The 24,059-nt window shown below is 41.7% G+C and overlaps 1 protein-coding gene across 1 annotated transcript in view; it reads right to left on the reverse strand.

Moving 5' to 3' along the window:
* The window catches only part of LOC130696481 (uncharacterized), a 34,747-nt gene that overhangs the window by 6,366 nt on the left and 4,322 nt on the right, over positions 1 to 24,059 (reverse strand). The window contains 11 exon segments of the mRNA XM_059497346.1: positions 186 to 941; positions 1,394 to 1,743; positions 1,840 to 2,159; positions 2,240 to 2,540; positions 2,638 to 3,588; positions 3,790 to 4,227; positions 4,323 to 4,472; positions 4,569 to 4,670; positions 6,913 to 7,298; positions 7,381 to 7,597; positions 8,465 to 8,893. Coding sequence (XP_059353329.1) covers positions 186 to 941; positions 1,394 to 1,743; positions 1,840 to 2,159; positions 2,240 to 2,540; positions 2,638 to 3,588; positions 3,790 to 4,227; positions 4,323 to 4,472; positions 4,569 to 4,670; positions 6,913 to 7,298; positions 7,381 to 7,597; positions 8,465 to 8,893 — 4,400 coding nt within the window.

Below are 24,059 nucleotides of genomic sequence, written 5' to 3' on the forward strand. Positions count from 1 at the left end.
TCGAAACAAGTGAAAGACACCCGAACTCGGTGTAGCACTCGCCAAAGGTATTTTTCAAAAAAAAAAATAAAAAAAAAAAAAAAAAAATACCGACTGCTCTATCCCCTCCCCCCCCCCCTCTCCAAGACGAAGTACAAAATGATACAATTCACTGTGTCACTATAACCGAGTGTTTACGCATTCACTTGTTGATCAATGTTTTCATTTTGGTGACGCATCGATCAACGAATTTGGCGGATCCGGTAGGTGTCGTAGCTTCTGGGGATTCATCGTCGGCCGTTGTCGATTGTGATCGTCGAGGAGTTTTTCGCGCTCCAGCCGCCTGGTTGATGGCCGCTACAATGGTCTGAGCCGCTTTGGACTTGGTTCTGACCACTTGTGCACGATCCCTGCGGCTGGGACGCTCAGTCGTCGGACTGGGTTGCTGGACAACGACTACGGGCGGAGATGGCGACTTCATAAACAACGTATTGGGTCGAACGGGTGGCTCGGTTCGTACGGGCGGCGATTCAATCACATCGTCGTGCTCTTCAGAGTCACTAGTATCAGGAATGACGACCTCGTTGATTTGCGGCGGATGATTGGGGCTGTGATCCAACTGGGCATCATGGCACAGACCAGTGTCCAGGCTGCGGGACCTCGGAACGCCCGCTGGTAGGGACCCAATGGGCGTCACCCATCCGTTGCGAGCGTGATTGAAGAAAGGCGCCGGCAAATGTTGTCCCGCCGAGATTCGACGCTGAACAAGTGGACTAATGGGAATGGGACGAGGAGAAATGGAACGAGATGGACTGGCCGCGCGCTCCCCGGCCGAGCCCCTCAATAATAGACGCTTCTGCCATTGACCAGGACCGTGTTGCTGTTGTTGTTGTTGAAGAGGTGATCGACTCGGACTGGGACTACGTTGAGCACAACTAGGAGAAACAGCTCGAAGATGGCTTCTGTGTAAGACAAAAACAAATGCACGAAACAAAACATTAAATAACACATTTCCACTCAAACTAGATTAATTGAATCCTCTCTAAGCCTAAAAAAATTCAATAATTAATGAATTAAATAAAAGCAAAAGATGTCCCCAGAAAAGTAAACAGAAATTGAATCGTCAGTTCAAACACAAGTACGCTGCGACAAAGAATGACAAGGACCCCAATAGAAATTGCGAGTGGATTAAAACCCGAAAGACGTGTGAACCGTAAGTGAACCAAACGAAAAACAGCGAGAAAAAAAAAAGGAGAAAAAAAAAACAAAAAAAAAAAACAAAAAAAAAAAAACAAAAAAAGACAAATAAAAAGGGGTGTCGTGTAAAAATACTGAAAAAGCCAGAAATAAAACAAAAGTCAAAAGAATGGACGAAGACCAGAGAAAGAGAAGCCGTGACGCACATGATAGATACCTGTGAAGAGCTACCGGGTTAGCTACCGAGATAGCTCCTCCTCCCCCTCCGCCACCGACCCCATTGCAGAATCCGTTACTTCCGATGCCGCCCATTTCTTTGTCGGACGAGTAGCTGCCTTTGCCGCTCTCGTTGCTTCCTTGCCTTTGGTAGGGCACCGGCTGACCGCCGTTCCCATTATTGCAGTTGCGACTCATTAAGCCGGCGCCCGGCTGCAGAATCGACGCCGATCCAGGTGTGTACGATGGTGTCAACATTCCATCTGGGAGTCGTCGGCCGTGGATGTGGTCTCCTCCTTTGCCGAAGGTATCTCCTCGCATGAATTTATCCAGTTTGTCCACGCAAGCATCCTATTTTTGCGCGTCAATCAAGACATGAAATCCATCGTCATTGAATCATTAAAATGCATAATTTTTTTTTTTTTTTTTTTTTTTTTTTTAACACACCTGATAGTCATGGACCCATCTGACGCCGTTAAAGTAACACACAGCCCGCATGTCTTCGGGGAGATCTTCAGGCAATGGCCATTGAAAGTTGTCAATAATTGGGATGATTTTGCAGTTGGATTCGAGGGCGGCAACAATCTCTCGATGGACCCAATCCTTGCGTTCGTCATCGCCCAGGCAACGATCAAGCGCGTTAGGTGTCAGTACCAACAAGAAGTACTTGGCTTGGCTGATGGACTGTAAGAGATTGTTGTCGAATTTGCCCGCTTCTAGGCGCTCGACATCGATGAAGACAGTAAAATTCCTCAACTGAAGGTGAACTGAAAATATACATTTTTTTTTTTTTTACAGACGTTAAATCAAAAAGTTCTGATTAAATTATTCACCAACAAGATGATACCTTTAAGTAAACTGGCCAATTGGGATCCGGTGGATCGCCGGTAACTGATGAAAGCGTCGAGCGGCTTATTGTCAAGGTAGTCGTAGATGCCGTTCTCACAGCGGATGGCGTCAAAGATGCGCTGTCGGTGGATCGAATTGATTATGCCACATTCCGTTAGCAACTGTTCTTCAGACAAGAGGCGCAGGCTCTTCTTGTCCACTCCGGCGTTGAGCATCGAGTAAGTATACGCACAAAATGCAGGATCAAGTGACTGCAGGAAATCGTTGAGACTCGATTTGTCGCAGCTGCTGTAATCCGCCTAAAAAATAGATCAACGATTTCAAATTGAAATAAAGCGGACAAATTGTTAAAAAAAACAAAAAAAAACAAAAAAATAACAATAGAAATGTGTATACCATCTTTTTGAGAATGGCCAACTCCCGCATGAAACGCTTCCGCAGTATGGCATTTCGCATTCCAATGTCGTCGCGGAGCATCTCTTCGTTGAGCTGGAGTAAAAGATCTCCGTCTACTTTACAGACGTCGGCGAAGCTTTCGCAGTGGTCAGGAAAGCCGATCTGGCGTACCCACTCGCGAACGTCCTCGGCGGACCAGAGAGGCACCTGTTGGCTCAGTTTGTGTGGCACCTCCTCGCCGATCAAGCGGAGCGTCTGAGCCGCGTACTTGGATGCGATGGCGTTAGGCGACGAGGCTACCGACTTGAGCGGTTCAATGGCACCGATTTCGCAGAAAATGTCCGTGCTGCCTTGGCTCTTTTGGATGATTCCAGCTTCCATGCAAAAGTGGAAGGCGGCCAGGTTTCGGGCTTCTTCTCTCTTCGAGTTCAAAACGGGCACCAATCGCCTGAGCCAGTTTTTGGACTGGCCAAGTCCACGACGGGCGTGATGTTGCCATGTAGCTGCCACCGTATTGGCGAACTCGTAGGGATTGTGGGTCGAGACGAATGGTTCGACCAAATTCAAAGTCACCGACTGGAGTACGGCAGCTTCGATTTCCTTGTTGGCTACTAGGACGGCAATGGCGAGACAGGCGTAGTACTTGATGTTGTCGTCCGTGTGGAAGGCCAGCGGGAAGAGCCACATGGGCACTTGCCGCTTAATCATGGCTTCCTGGTTCTCGGCCCCTCCGTACAGGGACAAATTGGCCAGGGCGCCGGCGCAGTGGCGCAGGATTTCCACGTCCGATCGGCGACATTCTCGCACGACGGCGTCTAAACCGCCCAGCTTCACCACTTCGCTGCACGTCACGTCGTTGTGCTGAAACAGGTGCTCCAGTAAGCCCGTGCCGACTCTCGATTGGTCCACCTGGGCCGACGACTCCGTACAGCCGCACGCCACCGACACTACCTGTTCACAAATTAACATAATGTAATTCGTCATTCTTTCAAGGTCTCCATCGCCCTCGAGAAAAACAAATAAACTAGAGGGAAAAAAAGAGAAGAGACCAAGGACTTCCGTCCAAAGGCCGTCGGACGACTATGTCCAAGATCAACAACAACAACAACAACAACAAATAGAAAAGAAAAACATGGCTAGGGATGTCAATACCTTATCGAGACCGCACTCGACGACGTACTCGCGGTTCTCTTGCGTCAGGCATTGTTCTAGAAGACGGGCGCTCGACAGTTGAATATTGCTGTCGTTGGACACGCAGTTGTTGATGAGAACATCCAGGCCGCCGTTGTCACGCAGGACGTCGCAGAGGGAAGAAGCCAGGGATTGTCCGTGTGGCGCCGGAACAGCCCAGGCCTTTCCGACCATTTGACTGACTCTGTCGAGATAGATGGGCATCATGTGGCTCTGTTTCTTCTGCAACGCCATCTCTTTGAGCCGCTCTACACAACTCGACATGGCGCCCGTGTATTTGGCTTTGGCTTGTTCCACATCAGCTGGGTCGGACGACGAGTCCAAGATGTCCAAGTCGTCTAGGGAAGGCAAGGATGACATCAGATCGGCATCCTCTAACGAGACCAGTGTTCCGTTCATCTAATGAAAAAATAAAAATAAAAAGGAAGACAATGAATGACGTCATTGATTACGTATCACTATTCTATCGAAGCGATAAGGAAAGCTAAACGCACCTGAGATGACGATACGACGGACAATTCTTTACGGACGGATTTGGCGTTAATGGTTAATTTAGATTGAGATGAAGCCGCAGCGTGGCGTTCTTGATTGAAGCGGCCGGATGATGTAACAGTTTGCTTCTGCTGCTGGGTGGCCATGGCAACCTTTAAAAATATATTTATTAACATGGCGATGAGAACAATTGCAACTAGACAAACAATAAATAATGGGTGAAAAGAAGAGAAAATAAAAATGCGAACCTTTTCGGCACTGAAATTGTCTGTTGTGAGTTTCATGCTGGCAGCTGCTGTCGTCCTACTTTCTTGTTGCGACACGTCGCCGGCCTTTAACGATCTCTGTTCCTGTTACAACCAGACAGCACAAAAAAAGAAAAAGATATGAGACTCCATGGAAAGGGACGAAAATCCGTTTTGACACAACGATTATCGTGTCAGTCGTGAACGTGTGCTTGATTTGTTCTAAGGGCAATTATGAATTTTGTGTACCGCCGGCCGGAAGAAGATGACCTTGCCCTCATATTCCAACAGACATAGAAATTTCAATGCTTTAGCTTTTGCTCGCCGTTCGTGACAGCGCGGGCATTGTCCATAGCTGGCCACCACCATGTTCTTTACTCACTAGGTGGACAGGCACAACACTTCAATCTCTTTTCTTTTCTTGATTTTCCCTTCGCGAAAGGAGATCCGGGTAAAAACCCAACCGGCATCCAAAATAATAATAACAATAGGTTTAAAGCAAAAAAAAAAAAAAAAAAAAAAGAAAAAAAACCAGACACAGATAGGCAAACGAGGGTCTTTCCCCTAGGCCACTAACACGGCAATAGGGGGGGGGGGGAGCAATTTCTTTTTTTCTTTTTACGACAGGTATATCGAACACAGCAAATTTCACGTTGCCGATGACTCACTACGCACGCAACGAAAAACAAGATTAGCCACAATCGAGTCATAGGCGACTGCAACGTCTGACTGCCGAGATTTGAATGAAGATTTTTTTCTATAGTAGAACCCGGTAGTAATGTAGTATACACACACACACACACACACTTTCACACGGATTTCCCCTGGGCCCCCCGACGGCACACACACACACACACGCACAACATATCGCGTCTAACTCTATACGAGTTTCGTCATGGCTACTACAACTGAATGACTATAGAAAACCGTGTCCGGACATGCGGCTACGAACGAGCGTTTAAAGCATTCGCGTCAAGGTGAAAGTGTTCCAAAAGTAAAACACATTTTTTCTTGTTTTCAATGTTCCATCCTTTTCTCTCTCTTTCTCTGCCTGCTACTCCCATTTTTTTTTTTTTTTTTTTTTTTTTTTACTATTAAGCCCTGCGGGTAGTTCGCTGTCTCTTTAACCGCCCACCATTTACTGAGAAAAAAAGAAAACAAAATGCGAGAGATGAGTGTCCGATCTTGAGAGGATTGTCCGGAATTAAGCGGATTTTTTTGTTGTTCTTCTTCAAGTAGATAAACATTCCGGGTAAATGAACTTTGACCGTCTGGATATCATTGATATCAGTTTAATTTTTTTTTCTTTCGATATTTGAACAACACGGGGGACGGGCAGAGAACGGAGGGGAGCGCGGAGTTGAACATCCAACGTTTCCAGCAATTCGACTGCGAGTGTGAATAAATGCAAATTTTTTTTTTTTTCCCCAACGGTGGCCCGTGACCTCGAGCGTGCTATTCTTTTTTATCTCTATCTTTATCTTTCTTTTCACTCTCTATCTTTTCCTTACAACTAGCAAAATGATTTCTATTTTTAAAATGCGAAACATCACGACGCCTCCTACCTTGCAAAAACGAAAAGCTATAAATATCCAACAAATATTCCAGAAAAAAACAAAAATGAGTACCCTTCCCCCTCCCTTTACATTCCCACCTAATCCACAGTCACGTATCTATTAGAAAGAATTTTTTTTTTTTTTTAAATGAAAACTCTACAGGTATATATTTTCTGTGCGATTACTTATGGGCGAATGAAGAGGTTTTTTGGTGCGCCTGTGTGTGTGTGTGTGTGTGTGTGTGTGTGTGTGCAGCGATTTGATGATCTTGGCCGTCCTTCAAGGGCTTTGGAAGCCGGGCGAAAGAGATGAAAAGAATCGGCCTAGACCTGATTGGCACCAAAACACACACACACACACCACACCGGTCTGCCACGCTCTCCTATATCTGAATGCGTAGCGAAGCTCGGCACAACAACAGCTGGAGCGTGGAATCCGTGTTAAACAGACCCTCCCCCCCTTCCCTCTCTTCCACCAAACTATATTGCCCCATCTATTTCTATCGTTGTTTGACCTCGGATAAGACAACAGCGATAACGGGTAGACACCGCCAATTATTCTCGACTCTTGCATTTCCCGCCCCCCCCCCCCTTTTTTTTCTTTTGATTTCCTGGAAATGATTTTTTAAGTGTAGGGTATCATAGATTAAGTCTAAATATAATATCCGGAATTCTTACGTAGCCTCATGGTATCTTTGGTAATAAAAAAAAAAAAAAAAAATTTTGATTCGATAACATGCTAGACGACCGTACGCGGTTAGAATATTTTTGAAAAATATGAAGCAAGCGAACCTGTTTAACTGCGGCGGCTTTCTCGGCTGTGACACCATCCATTTCGAGGCGCGCTTTCATAGCGGCCGCTTGGCCCGACTCTTCGTAATGAAGGCCGTCGGCTTGCAAGCGTCGGCTGTGCGAGGCGTTGGCCGTAGCTTCTTCGCTGCTGTAGCCGTCGCCGTGCGTGATCTTGGTCGACGTGGCCGACGCAACTCGCGTCTGTTCGAATTTCATTTCGGATGATTTGCCGCCATTGCCGGCGCAATTCGCACTGTTGATGTTGTTGTTGTTGAGGGTGGCCAAACAGCCGGCCGGATTGGCTACCACACCAAAGTCGTGATCCACATCGACGATGGCTAAATCTGTTCCATCGGCATTCACCATGTTCAATCCTTCCAGTGACCCTGGAAATACAAATTTTCGCATTTAGATTTCAGTAAAAGAGAGGGTCATATTAAAAAAAAACAAAATGAGGGATGTTCGTACCTTGAAGGAGTCCGGCCGATGGGAATTTAGCAGACGATTGAGCGGCGGCGTTGGCAGCGGCCACCAGGTGCGAGGACAGACTGGACTTCATTTCGGACATACTGGACTTGAGTTCAGATAAATTAGAAGTGAGCTCTTGTGTGCTCATCTTGCTGGACGTGCTGCTGTGCTTGTTGCTGGATGAAATCTCGCTCGAAGACATCGAATGATGCATCACCTGTTTGATCACAATCCAAATCAGACTCGGCCAAACAACCTGAGCACTATTTAACATGTCACGACGGTGGCCATGACTGGATAAATGGGTCCGTCACCAACCGGCTCAACCACCAGAGAAGGGCGGAAAAATAACAAATGCGCTCTCAACTCGATCTTTTGTTACACTAAACAACGACCACCAACTCGCACCACCTTTATAAACCTCTGGCTCGCTCGCTCGCTCGTCGTGGGCCTTCAGTGCGCGCGCCCGGCAACGGGCCAAGCGCATCAGATCAGCACATGCAAACACACAATGGTGGCAGAGAAGGTTGACGCATCCTGCGTGGGAAGTTTATTTCAGTCGACAATGAGCGTAGTCAGCCCATGGAAAACAAAAAAAAAAAAAAAAAAAAAAAAAAAAAAAAAAAAAAAAAAATGCTAACACAAGTGGTGCCCCCTCGAATGGCCCAGCCTCTTGATGGATGAAGCCAACTGGACGTCTTGTCGATTTGTCTTCGTTGAGAAACAAAACAAGAAAACGGCACCCCCACCCAGCCAGAAAAAACCAAAAGACGTCGGCTGATTCATTTCCGTGTCCAGGAAAAAGAATATAAAAGAAAATACAAATCCTGGAAACGATTGGTCCCTCCGTGGCGCAATCGGCCGTATTCATAATGCCCTTCTTTTACACAGAAAAACGAGCGAGCCAAAAGGGGAGAAGCAAAAAACCCTCCCCCCCAAAAAAAAATTATAACGGGCAAACTAATTCCGCTGGCTCGATGACAATATTTTATGGCAAAAAAAAACAAAACAAACAAACAAAAGGGCAAGATATTGCACAGTATGTGGCAATCGCTAAGTAAGAAATGAATGTCGCAATACTAACCTGAGAAGAGCGTTTGACACGTGAACTACTGGTGGATGACGATGTGGAGGACACGACTTGCTGTTGCGTCGGGTTCGTGTTGCCAATGAGGAGGGTCGTGCCCGGCGAGCCGGAGGTGACAACCATCGATGCGGTGGCACCCGTGCCGGGCACTGTAATGTTGCTGCTCTGGTGATGATTGATGCGGTTCAGCATCGACGCTGTGCTGTGGCTACTAGCGCCACTCTTCTTGTGCTGGAAATTCTCGATCATGGCCGCCACGTCGCCTTGCGGCGGCTGCTGCTGTGACGCGGCCGAACTGCGCCCACTGGCTGTCGTCGTGCTGCTTCCGCCCGAACTCATTCCGTTCACCAGCGCGCCGTCCGCTGTGGCCGTCATGTCGGAACCGATGCCGCTCATCGTTTGACTTTCACCCGGAAATTCGGACATCTTTTGTTTTTTTTGTTTTTTTTCCCAGGAACGGAAAGGTAAGAGAAAAAGAAATGCGAGGTTAAGATAAGATAAAAGCTGCATTTTTACGGCATGATACATTAACTGCATCATAAACAGACAAATAGATGCGTCGTGTTTATCGTATTTCTTTTTTTTTTTTTTATGATGGCCAATCGTCTTCCATCTTTTCCTCTCTGAATAATCCTAAAAAACACCGATGCAAAAGTCACGTGACACACGACTACGATTCACGTTTAACAACCAGCTTAATAGGAAAAACAGCATTTTTTGTGTTCTTCTTTTCTTTTCTTTTTTGCAAGCCGCGACTAGAGGATATCCTGACAACGGTCACATCACCAGGATGTCAATTTTTCCTATTTGAATTTCACACAGAGAGCAGCCCGCCTTTCCCACAAACACAAACGCATTATACGACTTGTTATGCTAATCTGCAAAAAAAAAAAACGTTTTGTTTGTCCAAGGAAAAAAAGAAAAGAAAAAAAAATACTGTGGCCCGTATAAATAAATGTTTCTGCGTTGTGCTGAATTTGTAATCGACATCCGCACAATCGAGTTCTTTCCTGAAAGGGGCGACAAACAAGGAAACAACGTTGGCTTATAAAAAAAACAATAGGCCAGTTTTGCCTTTTTTTCTGAAGAAATCATTGAATGCAGGTCGATTCCACCAGGCGGCTTAGAGGTTGTAGTGTACCAGTTTGTGGCACATATTTGATTACCCCACCTCGCCATTTCTCGGAACTACCGCGTGTGTCTTATTAGCATTTGAAATTTTCTTCTTTGAAAAACAAAAAACAAAAAACGAAACTTGGCAAAGGATTCGTCAAATAAAACAAAACGCAAAACGTTAGTTTCAACCGGCATAGTAACAAGTCTTTTGGCCAGAATACGAGACGTTAATCAAACAGGTGATTCGTTACGTGTGTGTATATATGCAAAACATACACGCTGTTGCAGCAAACATGTGCCAAGATATTCAAACGTGTTTCGTTTCTCTGTCTTGCATTAAAACAAATCTGACAGGAGTGCGGCAGAAAAAACCAACACATTCCCGTTCCACACAGTTTGATGGCGGTGCGCACGGCAAACACCAAACAGAACATTTATATTTTTTTGGCTGTTACTCGCTTCTGTATTTGTCCTGTGCAATGTCAATAATGAAAAGAAGAAAACGAAAGAAAAACAAAAAAAACAAAAAAAAAAAAACAAAACATGAATGATTAATCTACACTCTCGTATAGCAAAACTGACCCTGATACGGAATAAAGGTGAACCGGCCCGATCCATCATGTCCCACAGCATGATTTCGGCGCTATCATTTGATTGTGAAACCTCTCTACTTTTCCTTGACAAAGATAGGCCTTTTTTTTTTGTTTTTTTTTTATTTAATTTCTTTAACCTTTTTCGAGGTTGACACGACGCACAAATGCACACACTAATCAAGCCGAAATGTTTTTAAGGGAGAATCTCCTCGATTCGAATTGCCACGGCAGACGGAACTTTCTCGATTCAAAATGAGACACACACACGCAAGGCCAACTCTCTTCAATTCTAGTCACGAAAGAAAAGAAAAAACCGAACGCGCGCACACACACACACACACACACGGGGTGAAACACAAATTAGTAAGGAAAAAAAAAAAAATAAATAAAAGGGTTTGCGATGATTTTTTTTTTTTTCTCCTTTTAAAGCTTTACTGAAAACATATAGTCAATCGATTTTTAACGAGCCTTGTAATTTGGCTGTTAACCAATGTTTTTTGTTTTTTTTTCTCCTTGGCAGATAGGTTCGAAATAATAATTGCGAGGCAACAACGAAGGGGTCTGGAAATGGAACACGAAGCGCATTACGATCAAGCCGGTTCGAAAGCGGCTCGAAGACTGTGCCTTGGCACGACGGGACTTGACTTGTATATACTCGTGTTACTCGCTTCAAACGGAATAAAGTTTAGGAAAACACACTGCGTGCATACACCTAAATAAAAGAGAAGAAAAAAAAAAAAAAGTGGGCCGGGCTTGGGTATTTTTTTTTCCTTTCTTTTATGACGTGGCAAATGAGGAGAGAATGAAAGAATCATACCGAAAAGGGAGGGTCCCAAGTTTGAATAGAAAAACAAAAAGGAATTGAAACAGACAGAACGAGAAGTGATGACGTCACGTTACGTAGGTGGACACGTCATTGCGGGCATCTGCCCCAAACTCTGAAAATTCCTCCCGTTTTCTTTTCTTTTTATTTCACGTTTCAAAAACACCTTATGATAACTGTTTGCATTTCCGATTGGACTCTAGCTAATCAACATCTAAAAAAGGACGTGATCAAATGTAAATATTTTGACGATTTCATCACTCGAAAAAAAAAAAAAAAGGAAATAAGAACAGTCGGACAATACCGGATTTGGTCAATAGATAATCAAGGTAATCAAGACGACATTCTCTCACGGAACAAAACGAAATCGGACGTTGAGGGGGCTACATTCTTCTAGCGATGATGAATGACGTCATTAGCAAGCCTCAAAAAAAAAAAAGAAAAAATCGTTTGTGGTTTGTTGATTTTATTTGGCTACACCCATAATGTGTGGTCGACTTTTGCCGGGCGGAAACTATGAGTCTGTCGTTTGCGGTTTGACGTGAATGACGTCACGGCAGCTGTGGCCTATGTCTCAGTGAATTCCAGGTAAGGAATGAACGTTTTTAGAAATCCCCACATCATCATAAAAATAAAAAAGAAGATGAAATAATAAAAAAAAAAAAAAAAAAAAGGGAATCAGATATTCCAAAACGTCATCAACAGGTTACGAGGTGAAAGAAAAAAAAAATTCATTCCCTTTTACGATCATTCATTGCAATTCTCAGGCGGAAGGAGGAGGCGCAAGTATTGCTCCCCCCCCCATACCGGTGCGTGGTTAGCACACGTGTGGCGGCTCCTCTTTTCAATTAATTAATCACGACGTACGGTTACTTCCGGCGACGGGGATCAGCACGCAAGCGCCAATCAATCATTCACATTTTATTTTATTTTTTACCTCCACGCATTTTTTTCAAAATGGAATTATCTACACCTGACTCAACCTATCAAATTGTTTATTGGTGTTAAGAAAGCAAAAAAGAAAAAAAAAGGATGTTCCAGGGGCTCTAAAACAACATTTGGCGTTGGCCTTTTTTTTAAAATATCAGGACTAAGACAAGGCTACGAGACACACAGATACCCACCCGAAGTTCACGCCAGATTTTTATGATTCAGATAAGACGAGAAACACAAGCGTACGAGCGTGGGATTGCAACGCAAGGGCGGGATGTGTATGTCCATAACGGCGTGCGTTCTAAATAGTTTCTAATTTTCGAAACCCCCTTTTGGAAAACACACGGGGCATAAATATACAAATGAATAAAGGCAATTCTTTTCTTATTATTATTATTATTATTATTTGACTGTTTAGAGATCGGCCGTCAAATCAAAATTCCCGCGTGAGAATGGCAAACGAACACCAGCCGTGATTTTGCCATTATTTTTCACGTTTTGAAAGGAATTGATTCGACATCCCGTCGTGCTTACGCTGCTGATCTAAGTCGATATTCAAAAAAAAAAAAAAAAAAAAAAAAAAAAAAAAAGAACAATCCCCCATCCATTCGAGAGGAACATCGCAACAATAAAAAACCAAATACTTTAAGGCATCGAACAATGAAAAGAAAGGTGCTTTACCTTACGACTTCGAAACATTTTCCAATGGAAGAAAGAAACGACGGAAACAAAAAAATCACGACGAGATTGTCATCAAATGTCAAGGCTTTCAATCTCTGCACGATTTTTTTTTTTATGTCAATTTAAATAGCACGACACAATGGCGTTGTAAATCCCCTCTCTCAAAAAAAAAAAGGAACGTTGGAAGAGAGAGAAGATAATAACTGTGTCTGACTATGAACGACACGAAGAGAGAACTGACGGTGCGTGATGTTTTTCGGACTTCTTGGACTGGAATTCACAAGACGGTCAGGCCAACAAGTTTGCCCGGCTTGACTGAGGCAACATCAGCGTTCACAATTGGTTGCAAGCGAAAACGTGTGTTTTTTCCCTCCTTTTTTTTTTTTTTTTTTCTTTTGACTTCTTTTGAGTTTTTTCTTTTATCTGTTGGATCACCTTTATCAATTCGGGTTGCGAGATAAACAAAACAAATGACTTGACGTCCCGCCCTATTCGCTCATTCCAAATTGGTTTCGATAAAAGGAAAATTTGCTTTATAGCCGCAGAAACAAATATTTGGGATTCCCCATCGAATGAATACACAAAACGGATGACACGAATAGTCATCGCTTTTCTTTTCTTTTTTTTTTTGGAAAAAAAAAAAGTCCTTTCTCCAATGAACTTTGTCTAGTCTAACAATGTGCGATGTAACGTGAGTGGCGCGCAAGGCGGTACCGGGCGGCGGGATTAAAAAAAAAATCAAATTCCAAACCCGGATGTGTCTAGTCCAGAACGTTCATACACAAAGGGCGTATTTTCTTTATACTACTACGTGTATATTTTTTTTTTGTTATTTTTATTTTTTTTTTTTTTTTTTTGTTTCATCCTGTTTTATCCCTCCCAATATCTCGAATGGAATGCCCAGCGTTTTATTTTTTTTTTAACACGCGAAAAAAAGACTAACACAATTGCGTTTACCGCTAGATGGCGTTGACGACCAAGCGGAGCCCTCCCGATCCGCATGCATTATAACTGACCACCTACTACTATTCTATGTCTGGCACGGTGATGAGTCCCTCCCACTTCGTGACATCAAAACAACAGGCGGAGGAAGGTCGTTCAGTTAGCGTCCACATTTTTTTGTACGAGGTGGCGACAACAGGTGAGTCAATGCCACGTATCACAGAGTTGATGACGTAACATTATCGAATTTTCTATTGGCATTCCAACGCTCTATCGTCCACCCTTGCCCAACGTAAAGAAATTCCCCCTTTTTTTTTTGTTGATTTTCTCTGCGTCCAGGCAGAAAAAAAAAGGAATGAGCTAAACAACAGTAAAAACAGAAGCCAGTTTCCCTGGAATCGCTGGCTAAAAATGGAATAGACGTTTAAATCTAAACACGTTCCATTCGGTGACGGACAATTGATGGACATTCAAAGAATGCAACTTTCGCAACTGATAAATTAGTTGAAAACATCAATTTTTGTTACGAGTCGTGCACAAAGGAAGCAATCGAAAAAAAAAAAAAAAAATTCTTTAAGCACAATCGTCAAAAATTCATACTGTTTTTATTACATTTCAAACAAAGTGGAAATGATCCATCATTTTCTTTTTCCCTACATGATTCCATCTTGATTGATCGTCTTCAATTCCACCATCGTTTCTAATGATCGTTTGCAGCCATTTAAAAATCATTCGTCTTCAACCATTTGTTTGCAACACAATCCTCAGACTGTTCTTCGGGATTTCCCCTCTCCTGAATCAACACCCTACCCCCTCCCAAAAAAAAAAAAAAAAATTCAGTGCAATACTCTTAACTGTACCTCTCGTGCTATTCGTTTTTGCGTACACACGTACGAAAATAGACGTGTGGTTTCACTCGCACTATTATGATGCAGGCACATGATGATGCACTTGCACTTCGGATGTGGTTTTCTTTTTTTTTTTTTTCTTCTTTACGGATTTTTGTTTCTGGCCCAGTGACTCAAACATTAGGGTACAGCGGTTGATTCTTCGGTCTATTTCGGACTGTACGGCAAACGGCCATTCGGGATGGCAGGGGGACTCGGGCAAACAAACCTACACGCAGAGAGGTATATAACACACACGTACACACATAGTGTAACTGTTTTTACAGGGGCATCGACTCTGCGTCAGTTGGAAGGCCTTCTTTTATTTTCAAGAAACTAAACTTAAAAAAAAAAAAAAAAAAAAAATGGCGATAGAAGTTTGGCAAAGGCTGACAGAAGCCAAATCGTTCTCTAAAGTCAACAAACACGATCTTGGCAACAAAACAAAAATGTTCAGATTTTTTTGTTTAAATTCTCTACTCGTGGATGCGTACGACTCATCAATTTGTCGTAACTTGACACACGCCATGTCATGCGCATGATTGCATAGAAAAAAAAAATCAAAATCAAATGTGTCCAAGCATTCAAATAGTGTCCATTGTTGCATATTTGGCGCTATCTGGTGTCTGACCACTGCGTCAAATTTTGCGCTTCAACAACATGTCGTTCCGATAAGCTCGAGGAAAAAAAAAAAAAAAAAAAAAAAAAAAAAAAGCTTAATCAAAATGACCGAAAATGGGGTAGCGAGTTCAAAGGGAACATCTCTCGATTGCAATAGACCGTTCTCTTTTGCTTCCTCAAAATTTTAATAAAAATAAAAAAAAAAAAAAAAAAAGAAAAAAAGAAAAGAGCCGCCGAAAAAGGAGAAGCCACTACTCGGCAACAGCTGTGCAACACGCCATATATATAAAGAAGTAATCCATTAAATGTGTCTGCGTGAGCACAACCTTGAAGCTTGTCTCGGAATCGACCGTTGTACGCCAACCAAGTGGGAAACAAAAGCGAAACAAACGTCCAGCACAGAAACCAATAAAACTCGAATTTGCATTCAAAAGTTGACTGCAAACCCATTTTTGCAACGAAGAAAAAGCCGTTGACTAAAATTTTCTTTTTCCTTTCTGAAGTTTTGAAAGGGAAAACCCAACAGCCGCAATGCGAACTAAGTGATGTAATTTGATGACATAGCCACCAGTTTAACACAGTTGAATAATTAAAAAAATGGCCAAACATTTCCGAATAATTAAACGCGAATCACGTTTCGTGTACCCGCAAAACGTTTCAAAACACACAAACGGTACGTGCCTTTTTTTTTTTATTCCTTTCAACATGTTCAAACTGAAAAGTGTCAACCTACACCTACTCCAACGGTCTCAAAAATCTTTTCCTCAAACCATATCTCTTATTTTTTTTTTTTAAGGACAAGTCTATTTATGCTAATGGGGTAAAAAGGAAAAAAAAAATAATATAGTCGCGGATGTCTCATAGCACGTTCCACAATGGCATCACGTTCAACACGTCGTGGCGTAACAATATTCAACGTCCTTGTAAGGCCGGTCATCCGGCCCGAATAGACCCGAACAAACCCAGGCAAGTAAAAAAAAAAAAGAAAAAAAGAAAAGGAGACCGGAGCGTCTGGACGACGCCGGGTATTGCGCAATCACGACGCCAAAATTCGTGAAAATGAAACAACAACAAAAAAATATACATGTAGTGGGTTCATTTCGATAAGAGAGGGCGCGACAGACCCCCATGTATAAATCTACATATTTGGACTTCTTTTTTTTTTTTAAACAAATGTGTATGAAAATTGCGGTGGGAAAAAGAACGACGCCAAGATTTTCCGACATGAGTAAGACGGGCGGTGTGTGTGTGTGTGTGTGTTTGAGGTTATGCGACCTCTCCCGTCTGGAAAAGTCGACTGATGTGCTGTTGGCGTTTAGATGTTTCCCTAGCAAACACGGCGCCTCGGGTAAATTGGTGGCCGACGCCCTTTTAGTTCTCTTTTCTCCACTCAGTCAAAATTTTGTTCTTTTTCACTGCACACACACACACACAAAATGAGAAACACATTTCCCTATTTTTTTTTTTATTATTATTATTATTCTCGCTCTCGTGTTAGTGTTTGGTAGCAAGCGGAACGAGGGGGGAGGGGAATGGACAGACACGCAATGCAATTTTTCAAGCGCGAGAATAACGATTCATTTACACTTTGGTCGATGAATCAACAAAAAATTAAATTATAAAAAACAAAAAAATCGGGATTTTCTTCATTTTTCAAATATGCAAATTTCGTTTTTAATAAATCAAGGAGGGAAAAAAAATTGAGAGGCGTTGTCGTTTTCTTGGTTGCTATAATATTTCTTATTTTGGCTTTCTTTTTCATGCGCATAAATTTTGTTGGTAGATTTTTTTTTTTTTTCACATCAGCTGATTGAATGACAGATGAATTTCTTTTTAAGTTTTAACGACTCATATTTTTTTAGGACATTCCTAGTGGATACCATAAGGTGGCGACAGCAGATTTGTGACTAATAGCAAATAGATGGGACAACCCATTTCCCTGCCCGACGACCGTCTGGAATGCCTTATTTGTTTTATTCATATCTCAGGTAAATAACCTTAAAACAAAATGACAACTCATCGAGGAAAGTGGCAAAAAATGTCGAAAAAAGTGTCCCAATTTTATTTTTTATTTTTTTTTTTGTGGAATTTCCCCTTTTATTATTCGCAATAAAAGACACGGCCGAGGCGAATGTAAGTAGCGACCTTCAACACGTGAGTTATGTTGCCGTGTCTTTGGAATATGCAAGAATAGCCGAACGTTGTGTTTCAACTTCCACGAAATCCAATCATCGCATTTATTTATTTGCATTTTTTTTTTCTTTTTTTTCTTTCTAATTTTATATTCTTTGTGGGGAAACATTTCTACATTCGTGTACACGGAATGGATCGATTACGTCGGCACATATGATGTCTCGCGTAAAAGGATTGAGGACTTTATCAACTTGTTTGAATTGATATTCAAAGTACGAGAAGAAGAAAAAAAAAACACTCCTAACAGTTGCAACTTGCAAATGATGAGCCACTGTTTAGATTTGCCTCTTTTTTGCTTCATTTTCAATTTTATAGCGCACTTTATTGCTTTCTCTTATCTCGAATGATGGATACTAGTCTATTACAAACTAATCCTTTCTTTTTATTTATTTCAATTTTGAGTGCCCGATAAAAATGAAATAAAATCTTTTTTTAAGGCGGCCCATTCAAGGCGGCCAAACATTCATCATCACTACTTTCCCATCCGCTATTGTGATATTGAATATAAAAAAAAAAAAGGAATAAAACGCAATTTTTTTTTTTTACGGGAGGAGGAATTCATTTGAACTTTCTGGAGAAGAAACACGTTGCGGGACACCTGTCAACACAAAGCTGTTGACTGGTGCGGCAAGGCATCATTATTTAACCATTCACGTTATCTTTATTTATTCCTCTTTATTGGTGAACAGGCAAAAATCAACAAAGGCTATTTGAAATTTCCAATTCAAATTGATTCATCGCAACACAATCAAATAATTAAGAGGAATAATTTAAAAAAAAAAGAAAAAGAAAAAGGAAAAGAAATAAAAACGGATCCAGTCGGCATCTAGCGTGCGATTAAAACTAACGCCCTGGTTGCCGTTTGATTTATTCAAGAGTAAAAAAAACAAACAAAAAAACAACAAATATTGCTATCACACAGCAATAGCAAAATCTCAAGCAAAAAAAAAACGAACTTTGTCGTTACACGAGTTGCCCTTATATTCGTGTCTACGTGTTGATTGAATCCCAAACGAAAGAAGTGGCGCATTTCCTTCTTTCAAAAAAGGCTATCTGACATCCATTTTTCTTCCACCCGTCTGTTTTGTGGTATTAATGAAACGTGTATACAGTCATAATCGAAAGCGATCAAGAAAATCGGGAGTTGGTTGACATTTTCGAATAAAGTCCCTCCCGTCTTGTGACAGTTTTTCTCGTTTCTTTTTTTTAAAGACAGCCGAAGAAATAGGAGCTTGATAAGTACGAAAGTCCCCCTTTAGCTGTCTGCCCGTGATAATAATGTTACCAAGTCAAACAGTTTCAATCGTCTTCTGTTGCGATGAGATATGACAAGAAACGTAAAAACAACAAAAAAAAAGAGCCAAAACAAAAATACGCCCTGTTTTTTTCTCTTGATTTTTCGTGTTGACAATTTTCAGGCTGTCCCTAAAAAAGTAGCCAACACCCATTTAACATGTCAAACAAGTCCCTTCATTTCCAAAGAGTTCCCTGGCTATAAAAACGAAAAGAAACCAGACATTCGATGCCATCGTTTGTTATGGCCGAAAAAAAAAAAGAAAAAAAAAAAGAAAAAAAACGTGTCTGAAAGAGAAAGACCAAATAAAAACAGCTCACCCTTCGCCGGAATGCGCCACGACGTTCGGATCTGACTGGTACGGGCGGCCCGGGCCATTCGGGCTGATGGAGGGACTGATGCGATGGTGGTCCCGTATCGGATGCGCTGTTCCGATCCACGACCGATTGACTCCGCTGATAGAATTTCGGGACTATATTACCAGCCCTATTCGTGACTGAATGCTGCTGGAATTGATCCATCTTTTGATTTCGGTCTGAACGGGACGCAAAACGAACGCGAAAAAGAACAAAACAAAAGGAAACAAAGGAAAAAAGAAAAAAAAACCGTTGAACGCAAAAGTGTTTTGGGGGCCCTTACCAAGGGCGAAACATTCCTCTTTGTCCTTGAGAGTTGACTTTGAATTCTCTTTCTCTCTTCTCTCTACCACTTTGGGAAGCAAAAAAAAAAAAAAAAAAACACGTACGACGCAACTGTGTGCACTAACGGCCAAATCTCCGAATGGGTGTCCGGCCAAAAACGAACGAACTCGAGCACGGGTACACAAACAACACAACCGCAAACTGTTAACCCGAAAGAGAATTTTCTTCAAAACAACAACAACAAAAAAAAAACGTCCTAGTGCGACATCTGTCTCCCTAAAGAAGAAGAACCCATCGTCACCTACACTCAGCGAACGAACGCAGAAAAAAAAAAAAAAAAAAAAACTGTTTCGACACCCAACAAGTTTATATTTGGCGGGGGGAGGAGGAGGAGGAGAAAGAAAAGACGTAATAACAAGAACCCCCCCCCCTCACAAAAAAAATTTTTACGTTAACTTTTTTTTTTCTTTGGCTAAGAATCAAAAATACGCGCAGAATTCACTGGGAATTTGTTTGAAAAGATTCTCCTTTATGCTGATTTATTCGACGACATTTTTCAATGAGGCGGGAGAAGAACGGTCTAACTAATAGCTTCCCATTCTGCTTCCCCGTTCAAATACGAACGTTTTGTTTGTTCTCACTTTCCATGACACACGAAAAGAAAAAGAAAAATCCCTTTTTGATTTTTCTTTCTTCTTCTTTTTCCTTTTTTTTTTTTCAAGGTTCCAAAAGAAGACAACGATGGCCCGCTAACTGGTTACTTTGAAATTCAAGAAGACAGACACACACACGCACACACACACACACACACACACATAGAAAAGAAGGGGATATCTCAAGTGAGTGAATGAGAGAACTCGACAACGTCGTGACTGACCGGTCGGCACCACCTGAGTCAACTGAGAGAACCATTCACGCTGCTGCTGCTGCTGTCTACACACACACACACCACTGTGTGGAAGGAACCGGGCAGAAAAGGGAGGAATGGGAATGTGTCTAGAAAAGCTGCCAGATGGGTCCAGACTCCACACACACACACACACACACACACACACCACTCGAACTTGCAACGAAAACTTGAAAGAAAAAGAAAACTGAAAAATCTCTCACATTTATATATATATACACTAGCGCTGTTTTGGCTCAATGCCAAACTTTTTTAGCAGTTTAGCGGTTGTTGTGGAAACGGGGACGGACGCCACGTCAATCGAGTTAGGGGGAAAAAAAAAAATGGGGGGATCTTTAGATACCTAAAATCTGCTTTAACTGATAAAAAAACAAATTCCCTCGTCATCATTCATGTGTTTCGAAAATGTTTTATGACGGCCATGGTCAGTCGCTTCCTTTCTGTCCGTTTTGATTTTTTTCTTTTTATTGAACATCGAAGAAGAAACTGAGGGCGGATGGCCATCCAAATGTGGGCCTGTCTATGTGCAGCACGTCTATCTGCATACATTGGCAATGGGATAGGATTGGAAACGGAGATAATTTACGACACTAAACGGGGATAGAAAAAGAAAAAGGGGGGCACTTTTCTTTAGATCCTTTATATATTTTTTTTGTTCGGTTTTATGTGAGCAAAAAGGAACACAACGAGGCGCTGAAAATCGTAGTCGAAAAACAACCCGGCAGAAGGCGTTGTCCTTATAACGCCCGCGATTACACATTCAAATAAGGAGACGAAAAAAAAAAAAAAAAAATTTTAGAAAAGAAGAAGAAAAAAAAAACCGTCTAAAATTTTCTTCTTCTTCAAAAAACAAAAAAAAAAAAAAAAAAAAAAATCAGAAAAAGGAGGAAAAAAAAAAAACGGACATGTGGCACACGCACGAATGCAAGGCCTTCTTATATATTGGGTGGAGTGCACACGCCGACAGAGGACGAAAAGAAAATGGCTCCCAACAAGTTTTGATTTGAAATTTGTTGAACAAAAAAGAAGAAGAAGAAAAGTCAATTCTTTTCCTTTCCATTCGGGATTCCTTTATTGTTATGCCGATGAATCACCTAAGGGCTTTTCTGTATTACTCTTCTTCAAAATGATCCAGGAAAACCCTGAATCTACCGAATCCCGAAAACAGAAAAAAAAAAAAAGAAAAACAGAAAACCTATTCCTTTGAGAGAGGTCACGACGCTCGGGCAACTGGTCGTCTGGAACTTTCTGTACAGTTCTCGACCCTTTGAGTCGTGAATTCTCACATGTTCCCATCATTTACAACGTGTAATCTGACTGAACATTACCAAAAAAACCAACATAAACAGTTGAAGAGTTATAAAATTGTACTTTGAACTTTTCGGTTTTCTTTGTAAGATAAAAAGAAAAAGAGTGATTAATTCTACTGATGTTATTGGTTTTTATTTCATTTTTATCGGACATTTTGAATGCTGATTCGCCACTTTATTTTTTCCCTTTTTTTTTTTTAATGATCTGCAGAGAGAACCGAAAAGCATATTTCAGATTATCAAAAGGTTCCGGTTCGCTTTGATACCGTGTTTCGGACGATAACGCTCTTCGTCCACGATATCTAGTAACTAATGACTAAGAGAAAACACACACACACACACACGCATGGTACAGGGTTGTACTTTTCAAAAAAAAAATATTTATATATAAATAAATAAAATAAAGAACTTTAAATGCCTGAGGCCTCGAAACATCCCACGATTTATTAAGTATACCTATATTCGCCTTCCAAACAAAAGAAATCGTGATCAACGGGCGATGAGAATGGACCGCACCTTTCGGCACTTCCGACGATGATTCATGCCAACCGTCATTAACTCAACAATGTGATTGTACAACAACAACAAGCGAACGGAAAGCTGATTATTCTCGCAAACCATAACTTCAAAAAGGAAAATTAAGAAGAGTAGAGAGAGAAAAAAAAAAACAAAAAAACAGGAAGATGATAAATGCGGGAATACTCAAACCGACAAAAAAAATCCTTTCATTTTGTTGGACGAATTAAAATGCGGTTGACTACCCGCACGTCCGTGAATGATCGTCTTAAATTATTGAATTAATGTAGCTCGATTTCTCAATTTAATATTTTTTTGTGTGTGTTAGTCTGTGATTCGTTGCAATGACTACAAAATGTCGATCCCAAACAAACGGAGATTTATCACAATTATCGCAAAGTACAAAAAAAAACCTTGGGCTAACTTCCAGTTCAAAAACGAAGAGGAAACTTTTTCTTTCTTGTTTTTTTCTTTGAGTTTTTAAAAACGATGAAAGGAAAATACATTGGCAATTCATCACAATCAAATGTTCCCAATTGTGTTTGCCGCTTGTCAAGAAAATGAATGTACCGCCTATAGTTTCGTGTTAGACCTCTCACACCCTGCTGTCTAGCAAAAGGGCCATTTTTTTTTCGAAAACAAAAAATAAATAAATAAATTCTTGTACTTTAAATCTATTCTGAACCCCCCTGCGAACTGTGCCACCCACCCTTTCAGGCCAAATCATCGGAGAAAAACGCATTTCTTTCCTTCTTTGTCAAGGTCTTCATTTGAATTTTCATTTCGTTTTGTATTATTTAATAATGGGTATTACCAACAGTAGGTTACGTGAGGAATTTGGATTCTTCTACCTTGACTTGTTGCTTTCCAATGTCGGGGCTATCGCTGGGTTGCGATGATGGACGGTTCGTCGGTCGGGGTAAAGGAGCGCAGCAAACAGTTCCCATATCGACTGCTAGATGGCGTTGTGGTCAATAACAACAAACGAATACCCAAGATGTTCCGTGCCCCCCTTTTTTTTTTGCCCGTTCGCCCAAAAACGGTGAAAAATCACAAAGCAACCCGTTGAACTCTCCAGTCTTGTTTTTCTTTTTCTTCTTTCCGTTGTGGGAGTTGCAGTTTTTATGCAACTGAATGTTCTTAGCATGGTATTATCAAAAGGGAAAAGGCACACACACACACACACACACGCGTGACATGCACCTTTTACGGGACACCGAGGCCAAGGACGGAGAGACACACTCGGCACGCAACACAGGACGGCAACAGTCGAAACGAGCCAATAACCGAAATGAAAATCCCCCCCCTTCTTTTTTCTCCTTTTTTTCCTTGCCTGCGCTAAATAAAAAAAAAAAAATTCTCGAATACAACAGCTGATCGACCTCTTCCCTCGCACGCCCAAAGAGTTTTCCACGAAAACAATTTCTAGTACAATTCAATTGATTTTTTTTTAAGAGCACTAGCGTCTAATCACAACGCTACTTGTTCGTCCAGTTGATGTAGAACAGAACATTTGCATACGTTCAATTTTCAAGGAAAACACAGAAAAAAAAAGTAGCGTTTTGTGATTGTTCTCAAAATTCTATTGGCACTTGCACACACAGATCACTGAAAAAGCAAATTTAAAAAAGGGGGGAGGGGGATAACACTAGGCAAGAAAGAGTCGATTGTGTTTGTTATTGTTTTGCCTCTTTCTCTCTCACTGCCTTTCTTGCATTGTCCACTTTTGTGTCTATCGTCACGTGCACAACTGCCGGACGACTAAACAAGCTGCAAAGAAACGGCTCTCCTTTTTGCTTGTTTTCAACGAACGCTGAACGAGAGAGCGGCGACGGGCTGCGTCGCCGCTCACAACACGCGGCCAGAAGAGAAAAAAAAAAAACGGATTTTCTTCTCGGTTTTTTTTTTTGTGTGTTATTCATTTTATTTCCCTTTTGGCTTGTCCTTTTCTTCTTGTCTTTTTTCTCTCTTTCGCACCAAAGCACGACCCACGCAAAAAAAAACAAAGATGGGTTCAGCTCTTCACTATAAACTGCTAAAGGGCCAAGCCTTTAAAACGGACGGGCCGACTTATGTTGAGGCGAAATTTACTGTGTACCATCGCGTACCACGATAGGCGCATTCTTCTTGGGATT

The sequence above is a fragment of the Daphnia carinata genome, chromosome 10, assembly GCF_022539665.2.
Source record: "Daphnia carinata strain CSIRO-1 chromosome 10, CSIRO_AGI_Dcar_HiC_V3, whole genome shotgun sequence".
NCBI classification, from domain to species: domain Eukaryota; kingdom Metazoa; phylum Arthropoda; class Branchiopoda; order Diplostraca; family Daphniidae; genus Daphnia; species Daphnia carinata.